Source organism: Gnatocerus cornutus, unplaced genomic scaffold (assembly GCF_029298725.1).
Source record: "Gnatocerus cornutus isolate USDA-ARS CGAHR unplaced genomic scaffold, icGnaCorn1.1 ctg00000066.1, whole genome shotgun sequence".
Classification (NCBI taxonomy): domain Eukaryota; kingdom Metazoa; phylum Arthropoda; class Insecta; order Coleoptera; family Tenebrionidae; genus Gnatocerus; species Gnatocerus cornutus.
Window position 1 is genome coordinate 669,404 of NW_028275410.1, and position 19,564 is coordinate 688,967.

A 19,564-nucleotide genomic window follows, 5' to 3' on the forward strand; every position below is an offset into this window, starting at 1 on the left:
TCTACAAAATCATCACTTTTTACCAAGATTCTACGGCTAAATTGCAAGAAAACAGCAGAATTCTGCACGAAATCATCAAAATTCTTAGAGAAAACCGCATATTTCGATGCAAAACGACGATTTCTCGCCGATTTTCGTTGTTTTCTGGCTTGAATTCGCAAAGAAGAGCACGAAATCTACAAAATCATCACTTTTTACCAAGATTCTACGGCTGAATTGCAAGAAAACAGCAGAATTCTGCACGAAATCATCAAAATTCTCACAGAAAACCGCATATTTCGATGCAAAACAACGATTTCTAGGCCGATTTTCGTTGTTTTCTGGCTTGAATTCGCAAAGAAGAGCACGAAATCTACAAAATCATCACTTTTTACCAAGATTCTACGGCTGAATTGCAAGAAAACAGCAGAATTCTGCACGAAATCATCAAAATTCTTACAGAAAACCGCATATTTCGATGCAAAACGACGATTTCTCGCCGATTTTCGTTGTTTTCTGGCTTGAATTCGCAAAGAAGAGCACGAAATCTACAAAATCATGACTTTTTACCAAGATTCAACGGCTGAATTGCAAGAAAACAGCAGAATTCTGCACGAAATCATCAAAATTCTTACAGAAAACCGCATTTTTCGATGCAAAACGACGATTTCTCGCCGATTTTCGTTGTTTTCTGGCTTGAATTCGCAAAGAAGAGCACGAAATCTACAAAATCATGACTTTTTACCAAGATTCAACGGCTGAATTGCAAGAAAACAGCAAAATTCTGCACGAAATCATCAAAATTCTTACAGAAAACCGCATATTTCGATGCAAAACAAAGATTTCTCGCCGATTTTCGTTGTTTTCTGGCTTGAATTCGCAAAGAAGAGCACGAAATCTACAAAATCATCACTTTTTACCAAGATTCTACGGCTGAATTGCAAGAAAACAGCAGAATTCTGCACGAAATCATCAAAATTCTCACAGAAAACCGCATATTTCGATGCAAAACAACGATTTCTAGGCCGATTTTCGTTGTTTTCTGGCTTGAATTCGCAAAGAAGAGCACGAAATCTACAAAATCATCACTTTTTACCAAGATTCTACGGCTGAATTGCAAGAAAACAGCAGAATTCTGCACGAAATCATCAAAATTCTTACAGAAAACCGCATATTTCGATGCAAAACGACGATTTCTCGCCGATTTTCGTTGTTTTCTGGCTTGAATTCGCAAAGAAGAGCACGAAATCTACAAAATCATGACTTTTTACCAAGATTCAACGGCTGAATTGCAAGAAAACAGCAGAATTCTGCACGAAATCATCAAAATTCTTACAGAAAACCGCATATTTCGATGCAAAACAACGATTTCTCGCCGATTTTCGTTGTTTTCTGGCTTGAATTCGCAAAGAAGAGCACGAAATCTACAAAATCATCACTTTTTACCAAGATTCAACAGCTGAATTGCAAGAAAACAGCAGAATTCTGCACGAAATCATCAAAATTCTTACAGAAAACCGCATATTTCGATGCAAAACGACGATTTCTCGCCTATTTTCGTTGTTTTCTGGCTTGAATTCGCAAAGAAGAGCACGAAATCTACAAAATCATCACTTTTTACCAAGATTCAACGCCTGAATTGCAAGAAAACAGCAGAATTCTGCACGAAATCATCAAAATTCTTAGAGAAAACCGCATATTTCGATGCAAAACGACGATTTCTCGCTGATTTTCGTTGTTTTCTATCTTGAATTCGCAAAGAAGAGCACGGAATCTACAAAATCATGACTTTTTACCAAGATTCAACGGCTGAATTGCAAGAAAACAGCAGAATTCTGCACGAAATCATCAAAATTCTTACAGAAAACCGCTTATTTCGATGCAAAACGACGATTTCTCGCCGATTTTCGTTGTTTTCTGGCTTGAATTCGCAAAGAAGAGCACGAAATCTACAAAATCATGACTTTTTACCAAGATTCAACAGCTGAATTGCAAGAAAACAGCAGAATTCTGCACGAAATCATCAAAATTTTTACAGAAAACCGCATTTTTCGATGCAAAACGACGATTTCTCGCCGATTTTCGTTGTTTTCTGGCTTGAATTCGCAAAGAAGAGCACGAAATCTACAAAATCATGACTTTTTACCAAGATTCAACGGCTGAATTGCAAGAAAACAGCAGAATTCTGCACGAAATCATCAAAATTCTTACAGAAAACCGCATATTTCGATGCAGAACAACGATTTCTCGCCGATTTTCGTTGTTTTCTGGCTTGAATTCGCAAAGAAGAGCACGAAATCTACAAAATCATCACTTTTTACCAAGATTCAACGGCTGAATTGCAAGAAAACAGCAGAATTCTGCACGAAATCATCAAAATTCTTAGAGAAAACTGCATATTTCGATGCAAAACAACGATTTCTCGCCGATTTTCGTTGTTTTCTATCTTGAATTCGCCAAGAAGAGCACGAAATCTACAAAATCATGACATTTTACCTAGATTCAACGGCTGAATTGCAAGAAAACAGCAGAATTCTGCACGAAATCATCAAAATTCTTACAGAAAACCGCATATTTCGATGCAAAACGACGATTTCTCGCCGATTTTCGTTGTTTTCTGGCATGAATTTGCAAAGAAGAGCACGAAATCTACAAAATCATGACTTTTTACCAAGATTCAACGGCTGAATTGCAAGAAAACATCAGAATTCTGCACGAAATCATCAAAATTTTTAGAGAAAACCGCATAATTCGATGCAAAACGACGTTTTCTCGCTGATTTTCGTTGTTTTCTATCTTGAATTCGCAAAGAAGAGCACAAAATCTACAAAATCATGACTTTTTACCAAGATTCAACGGCTGAATTGCAAGAAAACAGCAGAATTCTGCACGAAATCATCAAAGTTCTTACAGAAAACCGCATATTTCGATGCAAAACGACGATTTCTCGCCGATTTTCGTTGTTTTCTGGCTTGAATTTGCAAAGAAGAGCACGAAATCTACAAAATCATCACTTTTTACCAAGATTCAACGGCTGAATTGCAAGAAAACAGCAGAATTCTGCACGAAATCATCAAAATTCTTACAGAAAACTGCATATTTCGATGCAAAACGACGATTTCTCGCCGATTTTCGTTGTTTTCTGGCATGAATTTGCAAAGAAGAGCACGAAATCTACAAAATCATGACTTTTTACCAAGATTTAACGGCTGAATTGCAAGAAAACAGCAGAATTCTGCACGAAATCATCAAATTTCTTAGAGAAAACCGCATATTTCGATGCAAAACGACGTTTTCTCGCTGATTTTCGTTGTTTTCTATCTTGAATTCGCCAAGAAGAGCACGAAATCTACAAAATCATGACTTTTTACCAAGATTCAACGGCTGAATTGCAAGAAAACAGCAGAATTCTGCACGAAATCATCAAAATTCTTACAGAAAACCGCATATTTCGATGCAAAACAACGATTTCTCGCCGATTTTCGTTGTTTTCTGGCTTGAATTCGCAAAGAAGAGCACGAAATCTACAAAATCATCACTTTTTACCAAGATTCAACGGCTGAATTGCAAGAAAACAGCAGAATTCTGCACGAAATCATCAAAATTCTTAGAGAAAACTGCATATTTCGATGCAAAACAACGATTTCTCGCCGATTTTCGTTGTTTTCTATCTTGAATTCGCCAAGAAGAGCACGAAATCTACAAAATCATGACTTTTTACCTAGATTCAACGGCTGAATTGCAAGAAAACAGCAGAATTCTGCACGAAATCATCAAAATTCTTACAGAAAACCGCATATTTCGATGCAAAACGACGATTTCTCGCCGATTTTCGTTGTTTTCTGGCTTTAATTCGCAAAGAAGAGCACGAAATCTACAAAATCATGACTTTTTACCAAGATTCAACGGCTGAATTGCAAGAAAACAGCAGAATTCTGCACGAAATCATCAAAATTCTTACAGAAAACCGCATATTTCGATGCAAAACGACGATTTCTCGCCGATTTTCGTTGTTTTCTGGCATGAATTTGCAAAGAAGAGCACGAAATCTACAAAATCATGACTTTTTACCAAGTTCCAACGGCTGAATTGCAAGAAAACAGCAGAATTCTGCACGAAATCATCAAAATTCTTAGAGAAAACTGCATATTTCGATGCAAAACAACGATTTCTCGCCGATTTTCGTTGTTTTCTATCTTGAATTCGCCAAGAAGAGCACGAAATCTACAAAATCATGACTTTTTACCTAGATTCAACGGCTGAATTGCAAGAAAACAGCAGAATTCTGCACGAAATCATCAAAATTCTTACAGAAAACCGCATATTTCGATGCAAAACGACGATTTCTCGCCGATTTTCGTTGTTTTCTGGCTTTAATTCGCAAAGAAGAGCACGAAATCTACAAAATCATGACTTTTTACCAAGATTCAACGGCTGAATTGCAAGAAAACAGCAGAATTCTGCACGAAATCATCAAAATTCTTACAGAAAACCGCATATTTCGATGCAAAACGACGATTTCTCGCCGATTTTCGTTGTTTTCTGGCATGAATTTGCAAAGAGCACGAAATCTACAAAATCATGACTTTTTACCAAGTTCCAACGGCTGAATTGCAAGAAAACAGCAGAATTCTGCACGAAATCATCAAAATGCTTAGAGAAAACCGCATATTTCGATGCAAAACGACGTTTTCTCGCTGATTTTCGTTGTTTTCTATCTTGAATTCGCAAAGAAGAGCACGAAATCTACAAAATCATGACTTTTTACCAAGATTCAACGGCTGAATTGCAAGAAAACATCAGAATTCTGCACGAAATCATCAAAATTTTTAGAGAAAACCGCATATTTCGATGCAAAACGACGTTTTCTCGCTGATTTTCGTTGTTTTCTATCTTGAATTCGCAAAGAAGAGCACGAAATCTACAAAATCATGACTTTTTACCAAGATTCAACGGCTGAATTGCAAGAAAACAGCAGAATTCTGCACGAAATCATCAAAGTTCTTACAGAAAACCGCATATTTCGATGCAAATCGACGATTTCTCGCCGATTTTCGTTGTTTTCTGGCTTGAATTTGCAAAGAAGAGCACGAAATCTACAAAATCATCACTTTTTACCAAGATTCAACGGCTGAATTGCAAGAAAACAGCAGAATTCTGCACGAAATCATCAAAATTCTTACAGAAATCCGCATATTTCGATGCAAAACGACGATTTCTCGCCGATTTTCGTTGTTTTCTGGCTTGAATTTGCAAAGAAGAGCACGAAATCTACAAAATCATGACTTTTTACCAAGATTCAACGGCTGAATTGCAAGAAAACAGCAGAATTCTGCACGAAATCATCAAAATTCTTAGAGAAAACCGCATATTTCGATGCAAAACGACGTTTTCTCGCTGATTTTCGTTGTTTTCTATCTTGAATTCGCAAAGAAGAGCACGAAATCTACAACATGATGACTTTTTACCAAGATTCAACAGCTGAATTGCAAGAAAACAGCAGAATTCTGCACGAAATCATCAAAATTCTTACAGAAAACCGCATATTTCGATGCAAAACGACGATTTCTCGCCGATTTTCGTTGTTTTCTGGCATGAATTTGCAAAGAAGAGCACGAAATCTACAAAATCATGACTTTTTACCAAGATTCAACGGCTGAATTGCAAGAAAACAGCAGAATTCTGCACGAAATCATCAAATTTCTTAGAGAAAACCGCATATTTCGATGCAAAACGACGTTTTCTCGCTGATTTTCGTTGTTTTCTATCTTGAATTCGCAAAGAAGCGCACGAAATCTACAAAATCATGACTTTTTACCAAGATTCAACAGCTGAATTGCAAGAAAACAGCAGAATTCTGCACGAAATCATCAAAATTCTTACAGAAAACCGCATATTTCGATGCAAAACGACGATTTCTCGCCGATTTTCGTTGTTTTCTGGCTTGAATTTGCAAAGAAGAGCACAAAATCTACAAAATCATCACTTTTTACCAAGATTCAACGGCTGAATTGCAAGAAAACAGCAGAATTCTGCACGAAATCATCAAAATTCTTACAGAAAACCGCATATTTCGATGCAAAACGACGATTTCTCGCCGATTTTCGTTGTTTTCTGGCATGAATTTGCAAAGAGCACGAAATCTACAAAATCATGACTTTTTACCAAGTTCCAACAGCTGAATTGCAAGAAAACAGCAGAATTCTGCACGAAATCATCAAAATGCTTAGAGAAAACCGCATATTTCGATGCAAAACGACGTTTTCTCGCTGATTTTCGTTGTTTTCTATCTTGAATTCGCAAAGAAGAGCACGAAATCTACAAAATCATGACTTTTTACCAAGATTCAACGGCTGAATTGCAAGAAAACATCAGAATTCTGCACGAAATCATCAAAATTTTTAGAGAAAACTGCATATTTCGATGCAAAACGACGTTTTCTCGCTGATTTTCGTTGTTTTCTATCTTGAATTCGCAAAGAAGAGCACGAAATCTACAAAATCATGACTTTTTACCAAGATTCAACGGCTGAATTGCAAGAAAACAGCAGAATTCTGCACGAAATCATCAAAGTTCTTACAGAAAACCGCATATTTCGATGCAAAACGACGATTTCTCGCCGATTTTCGTTGTTTTCTAGCTTGAATTTGCAAAGAAGAGCACGAAATCTACAAAATCATCACTTTTTACCAAGATTCAACGGCTGAATTGCAAGAAAACAGCAGAATTCTGCACGAAATCATCAAAATTCTTACAGAAATCCGCATATTTCGATGCAAAACGACGATTTCTCGCCGATTTTCGTTGTTTTCTGGCTTGAATTTGCAAAGAAGAGCACGAAATCTACAAAATCATGACTTTTTACCAAGATTCAACGGCTGAATTGCAAGAAAACAGCAGAATTCTGCACGAAATCATCAAAGTTCTTAGAGAAAACCGCATATTTCGATGCAAAACGACGTTTTCTCGCTGATTTTCGTTGTTTTCTATCTTGAATTCGCAAAGAAGAGCACGAAATCTACAACATGATGACTTTTTACCAAGATTCAACAGCTGAATTGCAAGAAAACAGCAGAATTCTGCACGAAATCATCAAAATTCTTACAGAAAACCGCATATTTCGATGCAAAACGACGATTTCTCGCCGATTTTCGTTGTTTTCTGGCATGAATTTGCAAAGAAGAGCACGAAATCTACAAAATCATGACTTTTTACCAAGATTCAACGGCTGAATTGCAAGAAAACAGCAGAATTCTGCACGAAATCATCAAATTTCTTAGAGAAAACCGCATATTTCGATGCAAAACGACGTTTTCTCGCTGATTTTCGTTGTTTTCTATCTTGAATTCGCAAAGAAGCGCACGAAATCTACAAAATCATGACTTTTTACCAAGATTCAACAGCTGAATTGCAAGAAAACAGCAGAATTCTGCACGAAATCATCAAAATTCTTACAGAAAACCGCATATTTCGATGCAAAACGACGATTTCTCGCCGATTTTCGTTGTTTTCTGGCTTGAATTTGCAAAGAAGAGCACAAAATCTACAAAATCATCACTTTTTACCAAGATTCAACGGCTGAATTGCAAGAAAACAGCAGAATTCTGCACGAAATCATCAAAATTCTTAGAGAAAACCGCATATTTCGATGCAAATCGACGATTTCTCGCCGATTTTCGTTGTTTTCTATCTTGAATTCGCCAAGAAGAGCACGAAATCTACAAAATCATGACTTTTTATCTAGATTCAACGGCTGAATTGCAAGAAAACAGCAGAATTCTGCACGAAATCATCAAAATTCTTACAGAAAACCGCATATTTCGATGCAAAACGAAAATTTCTCGCCGATTTTTGTTGCTTCCTGGCTTGAATTCGCAAAGAAGAGCACGAAATCTACAAAATCATGACTTTTTACCAAGATTCAACTGCTGAATTGCAAGAAAACAGCAGAATTCTGCACGAAATCATCAAAATTCTTACAGAAAACCGCATATTTCGATGCAAAACAACGATTTCTCGCCGATTTTCGTTGTTTTCTGGCTTGAATTCGCAAAGAAGAGCACGAAATCTACAAAATCATCACTTTTTACGAAGATTCAACGGCTGAATTGCAAGAAAACAGCAGAATTCTGCACGAAATCATCAAAATTCTTAGAGAAAACTGCATATTTCGATGCAAAACAACGATTTCTCGCCGATTTTCGTTGTTTTCTATCTTGAATTCGCCAAGAAGAGCACGAAATCTACAAAGTCATGACTTTTTACCTAGATTCAACGGCTGAATTGCAAGAAAACAGCAGAATTCTGCACGAAATCATCAAAATTCTTACAGAAAACCGCATATTTCGATGCAAAACGACGATTTCTCGCCGATTTTCGTTGTCTTCTGGCTTTAATTCGCAAAGAAGAGCACGAAATCTACAAAATCATGACTTTTTACCAAGATTCAACGGCTGAATTGCAAGAAAACAGCAGAATTCTGCACGAAATCATCAAAATTCTTTCAGAAAACCGCATTTTTCGATGCAAAACGACGATTTCTCGCCGATTTTCGTTGTTTTCTGGCATGAATTTGCAAAGAAGAGCACGAAATCTACAAAATCACGACTTTTTACCAAGTTTCAACGGCTGAATGCAAGAAAACAGCAGAATTCTGCACGAAATCATCAAAATTCTTAGAGAAAACCGCATATTTCGATGCAAAACGACGTTTTCTCGCTGATTTTCGTTGTTTTATATCTTGAATTCGCAAAGAAGAGCACGAAATCTACAAAATTATGACTTTTTACCAAGACTCAACGGCTGAATTGCAAGAAAACAGCAGAATTCTGCACGAAATCATCAAAATTCTTACAGAAAACCGCATATTTCGATGCAAAACGACGATTTCTCGCCGATTTTCGTTGTTTTCTGGCTTGAATTTGCAAAGAAGAGCACGAAATCTACGAAATCATCACTTTTTACCAAGATTCAACGGCTGAATTGCAAGAAAACAGCAGAATTCTGCACGAAATCATCAAAATTTTTAGAGAAAACCGCATATTTCGATGCAAAACGACGATTTCTCGCCGATTTTCGTTGTTTTCTATCTTGAATTCGCAAAGAAGAGCACGAAATCTACAAAATCATGACTTTTTCCCAAGATTCAACAGCTGAATTGCAAGAAAACAGCAGAATTCTGCACGAAATCATCAAAATTCTTACAGAAAACCGCATATTTCGATGCAAAACGACGATTTCTCGCCGATTTTCGTTGTTTTCTGGCATGAATTTGCAAAGAAGAGCACGAAATCTACAAAATCATGACTTTTTACCAAGATGCAACAGCTGAATTGCAAGAAAACGGCAGAATTTTGCACGAAATCATCAAAATTCTTACAGAAAACCGCATATTTCGATGCAAAACGACGTTTTCTCGCTGATTTTCGTTGTTTTCTATCTTGAATTCGCAAAGAAGAGCACGAAATCTACAAAATCATGACTTTTTACCAAGATTCAACGGCTGAATTGCAGGAAAACAGCAGAATTCTGCACGAAATCATCAAAATTCTTACAGAAAACCGCATATTTCGATGCAAAACGACGATTTCTCGGCGATTTTCGTTGTTTTCTGGCTTGAATTCGCAAAGAGGAGCACGAAATCTACAAAATCATGACTTTTTACCGAGATTCAACGGCTGAATTGCAAGAAAACAGCAGAATTCTGCACGAAATCATCAAAATTCTTAGAGAAAACCGCATATTTCGATCCAAAACGACGATTTCTCGGCGATTTTCGTTGTTTTCTATCTTGAATTCGCCAAGAAGAGCACGAAATCTACAAAATCATGACTTTTTACCTAGATTCAACGGCTGAATTGCAAGAAAACAGCAGAATTCTGCACGAAATCATCAAAATTCTTACAGAAAACCGCATATTTCGATGCAAAACGACGATTTCTCGCCGATTTTCGTTGTTTTCTGGCTTGAATTCGCAAAGAAGAGCACGAAATCTACAAAATCATGACTTTTTACCAAGATTCAACGGCTGAATTGCAAGAAAACAGCAGAATTCTGCACGAAATCATCAAAATTCTTACAGAAAACCGCATATTTCGATGCAAAACGACGATTTCTCGCCGATTTTCGTTGTTTTCTAGCATGAATTTGCAAAGAAGAGCACGAAATCTACAAAATTATGACTTTTTACCAAGATTCAGCAGCTGAATTGCAAGAAAACAGCAGAATTCTGCACGAAATCATCAAAATTCTTAGAGAAAACCGCATATTTCGATGCAAAACGACGATTTCTCGCTGATTTTCGCTGTTTTCTATCTTGAATTCGCAAAGAAGAGCACGAAATCTACAAAATCATGACTTTTTACCAAGATTCAACGGCTGAATTGCAAGAAAACAGCAGAATTCTGCACGAAATCATCAAAATTCTTACAGAAAACCGCATATTTCGATGCAAAACGACGATTTCTCGGCGATTTTCGTTGTTTTCTGGCTTGAGTTCGCAAAGAGGAGCACGAAATCTACAAAATCATGACTTTTTACCAAGATTCAACAGCTGAATTGCAAGAAAACAGCAGAATTCTGCACGAAATCATCAAAATTCTTAGAGAAAACCGCATATTTCGATGCAAATCGACGATTTCTCGCCGATTTTCGTTGTTTTCTATCTTGAATTCGCCAAGAAGAGCGCGAAATCTACAAAATCATGACTTTTTACCTAGATTCAACGGCTGAATTGCAAGAAAACAGCAGAATTCTGCACGAAATCATCAAAATTCTTACAGAAAACCGCATATTTCGATGCAAAACGACGATTTCTCGGCGATTTTCGTTGTTTTCTGGCTTGAATTCGCAAAGAAGAGCACGAAATCTACAAAATCATGACTTTTTACCAAGATTCAACGGCTGAATTGCAAGAAAACAGCAGAATTCTGCACAAAATCATCAAAATTCTTAGAGAAAACCGCATATTTCGATGCAAAACGACGATTTCTCGCTGATTTTCGCTGTTTTCTATCTTGAATTCGCAAAGAAGAGCACGAAATCTACAAAATCATGACTTTTTACCAAGACTCAACGGCTGAATTGCAAGAAAACAGCAGAATTCTGCACGAAATCATCAAAATTCTTACAGAAAACCGCATATTTCGATGCAAAACGACGATTTCTCGCCGATTTTCGTTGTTTTCTGGCTTGAATTTGCAAAGAAGAGCACGAAATCTACAAAATCATCACTTTTTACCAAGATTCAACGGCTGAATTGCAAGAAAACAGCAGAATTCTGAACGAAATCATCAAAATTTTTAGAGAAAACCGCATATTTCGATGCAAAACGACGATTTCTCGGCGATTTTCGTTGTTTTCTGGCTTGAATTCGCAAAGAGGAGCACGAAATCTACAAAATCATGACTTTTTACCAAGATTCAACGGCTGAATTGCAAGAAAACAGCAGAATTCTGCACGAAATCATCAAAATTCTTAGAGAAAACCGCATATTTTGATGCAAAACGACGATTTCTCGCCGATTTTCGTTGTTTTCTGGCTTGAATTCGCAAAGAAGAGCACGAAATCTACAAAATCATCACTTTTTACCAAGATTCAACGGCTGAATTGCAAGAAAACAGCAGAATTCTGCACGAAATCATCAAAATTCTTAGAGAAAACCGCATATTTCGATGCAAAACGACGATTTCTCGCTGATTTTCGTTGTTTTCTATCTTGAATTCGCAAAGAAGAGCACGGAATCTACAAAATCATGACTTTTTACCAAGATTCAACGGCTGAATTGCAAGAAAACAGCAGAATTCTGCACGAAATCATCAAAATTCTTACAGAAAACCGCATATTTCGATGCAAAACGACGATTTCTCGCCGATTTTCGTTGTTTTCTATCTTGAATTCGCCAAGAAGAGCACGAAATCTACAAAATCATGACTTTTTACCTAGATTCAACGGCTGAATTGCAAGAAAACAGCAGAATTCTGCACGAAATCATCAAAATTCTTACAGAAAACCGCATATTTCGATGCAAAACGACGATTTCTCGCCGATTTTCGTTGTTTTCTGGCTTGAATTCGCAAAGAAGAGCACGAAATCTACAAAATCATGACTTTTTACCAAGATTCAACGGCTGAATTGCAAGAAAACAGCAGAATTCTGCACGAAATCATCAAAATTCTTACAGAAAACCGCATATTTCGATGCAAAACGACGATTTCTCGCCGATTTTCGTTGTTTTCTAGCATGAATTTGCAAAGAAGAGCACGAAATCTACAAAATCATGACTTTTTACCAAGATTCAACGGCTGAATTGCAAGAAAACAGCAGAATTCTGCACGAAATCATCAAAATTCTTAGAGAAAACCGCATATTTCGATGCAAAACGACGATTTCTCGCTCATTTTCGTTGTTTTCTATCTTGAATTCGCAAAGAAGAGCACGAAATCTACAAAATCATGACTTTTTACCAGGACTCAACGGCTGAATTGCAAGAAAACAGCAGAATTCTGCACGAAATCATCAAAATTCTTACAGAAAACCGCATATTTCGATGCAAAACGACGATTTCTCGCCGATTTTCGTTGTTTTCTGGCTTGAATTTGCAAAGAAGAGCACGAAATCTACAAAATCATCACTTTTTACCAAGATTCAACGGCTGAATTGCAAGAAAACAGCAGAATTCTGCACGAAATCATCAAAATTTTTAGAGAAAACCGCATATTTCGATGCAAAACGACGACTTCTCGCCGATTTTCGTTGTTTTCTATCTTGAATTCGCAAAGAAGAGCACGAAATCTAAAAAATCATGACTTTTTACCAAGATTCAACGGCTGAATTGCAAGAAAACAGCAGAATTCTGCACGAAATCATCAAAATTCTTACAGAAAACCGCATATTTCGTTGCAAAACGACGATTTCTCGCCGATTTTCGTTGTTTTCTGGCATGAATTTGCAAAGAAGAGCACGAAATCTACAAAATCATGACTTTTTACCAAGATTCAACGGCTGAATTGCAAGAAAACAGCAGAATTCTGCACGAAATCATCAAAATTCTTACAGAAAACCGCATATTTCGATGCAAAACGACGTTTTCTCGCTGATTTTCGTTGTTTTCTATCTTGAATTCGCAAAGAAGAGCACGAAATCTACAAAATCATGACTTTTTACCAAGATTCAACGGCTGAATTGCAAGAAAACAGCAGAATTCTGCACGAAATCATCAAAATTCTTACAGAAAACCGCATATTTCGATGCAAAACGACGATTTCTCGGCGATTTTCGTTGCTTTCTGGCTTGAATTCGCAAAGAGGAGCACGAAATCTACAAAATTATGACTTTTTACCAAGATTCAACGGCTGAATTGCAAGAAAACAGCAGAATTCTGCACGAAATCATCAAAATTCTTAGAGAAAACCGCATATTTCGATGCAAAACGACGATTTCTCGCCGATTTTCGTTGTTTTCTACCTTGAATTCGCCAAGAAGAGCACGAAATCTACAAAATCATGACTTTTTACCTAGATTCAACGGCAGAATTGCAAGAAAACAGCAGAATTCTGCACGAAATCATCAAAATTCTTACAGAAAACCGCATATTTCGATGCAAAACGACGATTTCTCGCCGATTTTCGTTGTTTTCTGGCTTGAATTCGCAAAGAAGAGCACGAAATCTACAAAATCATGACTTTTTACCAAGATTCAACGGCTGAATTGCAAGAAAACAGCAGAATTCTGCACGAAATCATCAAAATTCTTAGAGAAAACTGCATATTTCGATGCAAAACAACGATTTCTCGCCGATTTTCGTTGTTTTCTATCTTGAATTCGCCAAGAAGAGCACGAAATCTACAAAATCATGACTTTTTACCAAGATTCAACGGCTGAATTGCAAGAAAACAGCAGAATTCTGCACGAAATCGTCAAAATTCTTAGAGAAAACCGCATATTTCGATGCAAAACGACGATTTCTCGCCGATTTTCGTGGTTTTCTGGCTTGAATTTGCAAAAAAGAGCACGAAATCTACAAAATCATGACTTTTTACCAAGATTCAACGGCTGAATTGCAAGTAAACAGCAGAATTCTGCACGAAATCATCAAAATTCTTACAGAAAACCGCATATTTCGATGCAAGACGATTATTTCTCGCCGATTTTCGTTGTTTTCTGGCTTGAATTCGCAAAGAAGAGCACGAAATCTACAAAATCATGCCTTTTTACCAAGATTCAACGGCTGAATTGCAAGAAAACAGCAGAATTCAGCACGAAATCATCAAAATTCTTACAGAAAACCGCATATTTCGATGCAAAACGACGATTTCTCGCCGATTTTCGTTGTTTTTTGGCTTGAATTCGCAAAGAAGAGCACGAAATCTACAAAACCATGACTTTTTACCAAGATTCAACGGCTGAATTGCAAGAAAACCGCAGAATTCTGCACGAAATCATCAAAATTCTTACAGAAAACCGCATTTTTCGATGCAAATCGACGATTTCTCGCCGATTTTCGTTGTTTTCTGGCTTGAATTCGCAAAGAAGAGCACGAAATCTACAAAATCATGACTTTTTACCAAGATTCAACGGCTGAATTGCAAGAAAACAGCAGAATTCTGCACGAAATCATCAAAATTCTTACAGAAAACCGCATATTTCGATGCAAAACAACGATTTCTCGCCGATTTTCGTTGTTTTCTGGCTTGAATTCGCAAAGAAGAGCACGAAATCTACAAAATCATCACTTTTTACCAAGATTCTACGGCTGAATTGCAAGAAAACAGCAGAATTCTGCACGAAATCATCAAAATTCTTACAGAAAACCGCATATTTCGATGCAAAACGACGATTTCTCGCCGATTTTTGTTGTTTTCTGGCTTGAATTCGCAAAGAAGAGCACGAAATCTACAAAATCATGACTTTTTATCGGCGAGAAATCGTTGTTTTGCATCGAAATATGCAGTTTTCTCTAAGAATTTTGATGATTTCGTGTAGAATTCTGCTGTTTTCTTGCAATTCAGCCGTTGAATCTTGGTAAAAAGTCATGATTTTGTAGATTTCGTGCTCTTCTTTGCGAGTTCAAGCCAGAAAACAACGAAAATCGGCGAGAAATCGTCGTTTTGCATCGAAATATGCGGTTTTCTGTAAGAATTTTGATGATTTCCTGCAGAATTCTGCTGTTTTCTTGCAATTCAGCCGTTGAATCTTGGTAAAAGTCATGATTTTGTAGATTTCGTGCTCTTCTTTGCAAATTCAAGCCAGAAAACAACGAAAATCGGCGAGAAATCGTCGTTTTGCATCGACAAATGCAGTTTTCTGTAAGAATTTTGATGATTTCGTGCAGAATTCTGCTGTTTTCTTGCAATTCAGCCGTTGAATCTTGGTAAAAAGTCATGATTTTGTAGATTTCGTGCTCTTCTTTGCGAATTCAAGCCAGAAAACAACGAAAATCGGCGAGAAATCGTCGTTTTGCATCGAAATATGCGGTTTTCTATAAGAATTTTGATGATTTCGTGCAGAATTCTGCTGTTTTCTTGCAATTCAGCCGTTGAATCTTGGTAAAAAGTCATGATTTTGTAGATTTCGTGCTCTTCTTTGCGAATTCAAGCCAGAAAACAACGAAAATCGGCGAGAAATCGTCGTTTTGCATCGAAATATGCGGTTTTCTATAAGAATTTTGATGATTTCGTGCAGAATTCTGCTGTTTTCTTGCAATTCAGCCGTTGAATCTTGGTAAAAAGTCATGATTTTGTAGATTTCGTGCTCTTCTTTGCGAATTCAAGCCAGAAAACCACGAAAATCGGCGAGAAATTGTCGTTTTGCATCGAAATATGCGGTTTTCTCTAAGAATTTTTATGATTTCGTGCAGAATTCTGCTGTTTTCTTGCAATTCAGCCGTTGAATCTTGGTAAAAAGTGATAATTTTGTAGATTTCAACATCTGAATTGCAAGAAAACAGCAGAATTCTGCACGAAATCATCAAAATTCTTACAGAAAACCGCATATTTCGATGCAAAACGACGATTTCTCGCCGATTTTCGTTGTTTTCTCGCTTGAATTCGCAAAGAAGAGCACGAAATCTACAAAATCATGACTTTTACCAAGATTCAACGGCTGAATTGCAAGAAAACAGCAGAATTCTGCACGAAATCATCAAAATTCTTACAGAAAACCGCATATTTCCATGCAAAACGACGATTTCTCGCCGATTTTCGTTGTTTTCTCGCTTGAATTCGCAAAGAAGAGCACGAAATCTACAAAATCATGACTTTTACCAAGATTCAACGGCTGAATTGCAAGAAAACAGCAGAATTCTGCACGAAATCATCAAAATTTTTAGAGAAAACCGCATATTTCGATGCAAAACGACGATTTCTCGCTGATTTTCGTTGTTTTCTATCTTGAATTCGCAAAGAAGAGCACGAAATCTACAAAATCATGACTTTTTACCAAGATTCAACGGCTGAATTGCAAGTAAACAGCAGAATTCTGCACGAAATCGTCAAAATTCTTAGAGAAAACCGCATATTTCGATGCAAAACGACGATTTCTCGCCGATTTTCGTTGTTTTCTGGCTTGAATTCGCAAAGAAGAGCACGAAATCTACAAAATCATCACTTTTTACCAAGATTCAACGGCTGAATTGCAAGAAAACAGCAGAAATCTGCACGAAATCATCAAAATTCTTAGAGAAAACCGCATATTTCGATGCAAAACGACGATTTCTCGCCGATTTTCGTTGTTTTCTGGCTTGAATTCGCAAAGAAGAGCACGAAATCTACAAAATCATCACTTTTTACCAAGATTCAACGGCTGAATTGCAAGAAAACAGCAGAATACTGCACGAAATCATCAAAATTCTTAGAGAAAACCGCATATTTCGATGCAAAACGACGATTTCTCGCCGATTTTCGTTGTTTTCTGGCTTGAATTCGCAAAGAAGAGCACGAAATCTACAAAATCATGACTTTTTACCAAGATTCAACGGCTGAATTGCAAGAAAACAGCAGAATTCTGCACAAAATCATCAAAATTCTTACAGAAAACCGCATTTTTCGATGCAAAACGACGATTTCTCGCCGATTTTCGTTGTTTTCTGGCTTGAATTCGCAAAGAAGAGCACGAAATCTACAAAATCATAACTTTTTACCAAGATTCAACGGCTGAATTGCAAGAAAACAGCAGAATTCTGCACGAAATCATCAAAATTCTTACAGAAAACCGCATATTTCGATGCAAAACAACGATTTCTCGCCGATTTTCGTTGTTTTCTGGCTTGAATTCGCAAAGAAGGGCACGAAATCTACAAAATCATCACTTTTTACCAAGATTCTACGGCTGAATTGCAAGAAAACAGCAGAATTCTGCACGAAATCATCAAAATTCTTACAGAAAACCGCATATTTCGATGCAAAACGACGATTTCTCGCCGATTTTCGTTGTTTTCTGGCTTGAATTCGCAAAAAGAGCACGAAATCTACAAAATCATCACTTTTTACTAAGATTCTACGGCTGAATTGCAAGAAAACAGCAGAATTCTGCACGAAATCATCAAAATTCTTACAGAAAACCGCATATTTCGACGCATAACAACGATTTCTCGCCGATTTTCGTTGTTTTCTGGCTTGAATTCGCAAAGAAGAGCACGAAATCTACAAAATCATCACCTTTTACCAAGATTCTACGGCTGAATTGCAAGAAAACAGCAGAATTCTGCACGAAATCATCAAAATTCTTACAGAAAACCGCATATTTCGATGCAAAACGACGATTTCTCGCCGATTTTCGTTGTTTTCTGGCTTGAATTCGCAAAGAAGAGCACGAAATCTACAAAATCATGACTTTTTACCAAGATTCAACGGCTGAATTGCAAGAAAACAGCAGAATTCTGCACGAAATCATCAAAATTCTTACAGAAAACCGCATATTTCGATGCAAAACGACGATTTCTCGCCGATTTTCGTTGTTTTCTGGCTTGAATTCGCAAAGAAGAGCACGAAATCTACAAAATCATGACTTTTTACCAAGATTCAACGGCTGAATTGCAAGAAAACCGCAGAATTCTGCACGAAATCATCAAAATTCTTACAGAAAACCGCATTTTTCGATGCAAATCGACGATTTCTCGCCGATTTTCGTTGTTTTCTGGCTTGAATTCGCAAAGAAGAGCACGAAATCAACAAAATCATGACTTTTTACCAAGATTCAACGGCTGAATTGCAAGAAAACAGCAGAATTCTGCACGAAATCATCAAAATTCTTACAGAAAACCGCATATTTCGATGCAAAACGACGATTTCTCGGCGATTTTCGTTGTTTTCTGGCATGAATTTGCAAAGAAGAGCACGAAATCTACAACATCATGACTTTTTACCAAGATTCAACTGCTGAATTGCAAGAAAACAGCAGAATTCTGCACGAAATCATCAAAATTCTTAGAGAAAACCGCATATTTCGATGCAAAACGACGATTTCTCGCTGATTTTCGTTGTTTTCTGTCTTGAATTCGCAAAGAAGAGCACGAAATCTACAAAATCATGACTTTTTACCAAGATTCAACGGCTGAATTGCAAGTAAACAGCAGAATTCTGCACGAAATCGTCAAAATTCTTAGAGAAAACCGCATATTTCGATGCAAAACGACGATTTCTCGCCGATTTTCGTTGTTTTCTGGCTTGAATTCGCAAAGAAGAGCACGAAATCTACAAAATCATGACTTTTTACCAAGATTCAACGGCTGAATTGCAAGAAAACAGCAGAATTCTGCACGAAATCATCAAAATTCTTACAGAAAACCGCATTTTTCGATGCAAAACGACGATTTCTCGCCGATTTTCGTTGTTTTCTGGCTTGAATTCGCAAAGAAGAGCACGAAATCTACAAAATCATAACTTTTTACCAAGATTCAACGGCTGAATTGCAAGAAAACAGCAGAATTCTGCACGAAATCATCAAAATTCTTACAGAAAACCGCATATTTCGATGCAAAACAACGATTTCTCGCCGATTTTCGTTGTTTTCTGGCTTGAATTCGCAAAGAAGAGCACGAAATCTACAAAATCATGACTTTTTACCAAGATTCAACGGCTGAATTGCAAGAAAACAGCAGAATTCTGCACGAAATCATCAAAATTCTTACAGAAAACCGCATATTTCGATGCAAAACGACGATTTTAACATACTAAAAATAATAGAAAATTCTAATCCTATATAAAATCCCCAAACAAAAAATTTTTAAACTTTTAATTAAAAGCTTATCCCCCTAAATATTATTAAGAAAAAAAGTAAAAGTAAACACTTACACTCAAATTTTTTCTCAATGAATTAAATTCATTTCTTAGAAAACCAAATATACCTTTAAACGAATAACATTTCATTACTATAAATTTATTATAAATACTTATGAAACAGTAAAAATTATAAACCTATAACTCTTAAAGATTCGGGAAAATTAAATTATTAATCCTAAATTAATCAACCCTGATACACAAGGTACAACAAATAAAATTAACTTTTATAAACTTAACACTCTTTCTCTCACAATACTATTATCTATAATTAAAAAAATTTTTTCAAACAAAATTAATAAAAAATAAAA

General features: G+C 36.6%; 1 protein-coding gene across 1 annotated transcript in view; it reads left to right on the forward strand.

Annotated features, from left to right (window-relative positions):
• LOC148165964 (uncharacterized) overlaps window positions 1-19,335 on the forward strand; it is a 70,973-nt gene extending 51,638 nt beyond the window's left edge. Inside the window, exon 5 of the mRNA XM_088049555.1 lies at window positions 19,308-19,335. Within this exon, the coding sequence (XP_087905681.1) occupies window positions 19,308-19,335 (28 nt within the window). The remainder of the gene's footprint in view (window positions 1-19,307) is intronic.
• Window positions 19,336-19,564: the final 229 nt, after the last annotated feature.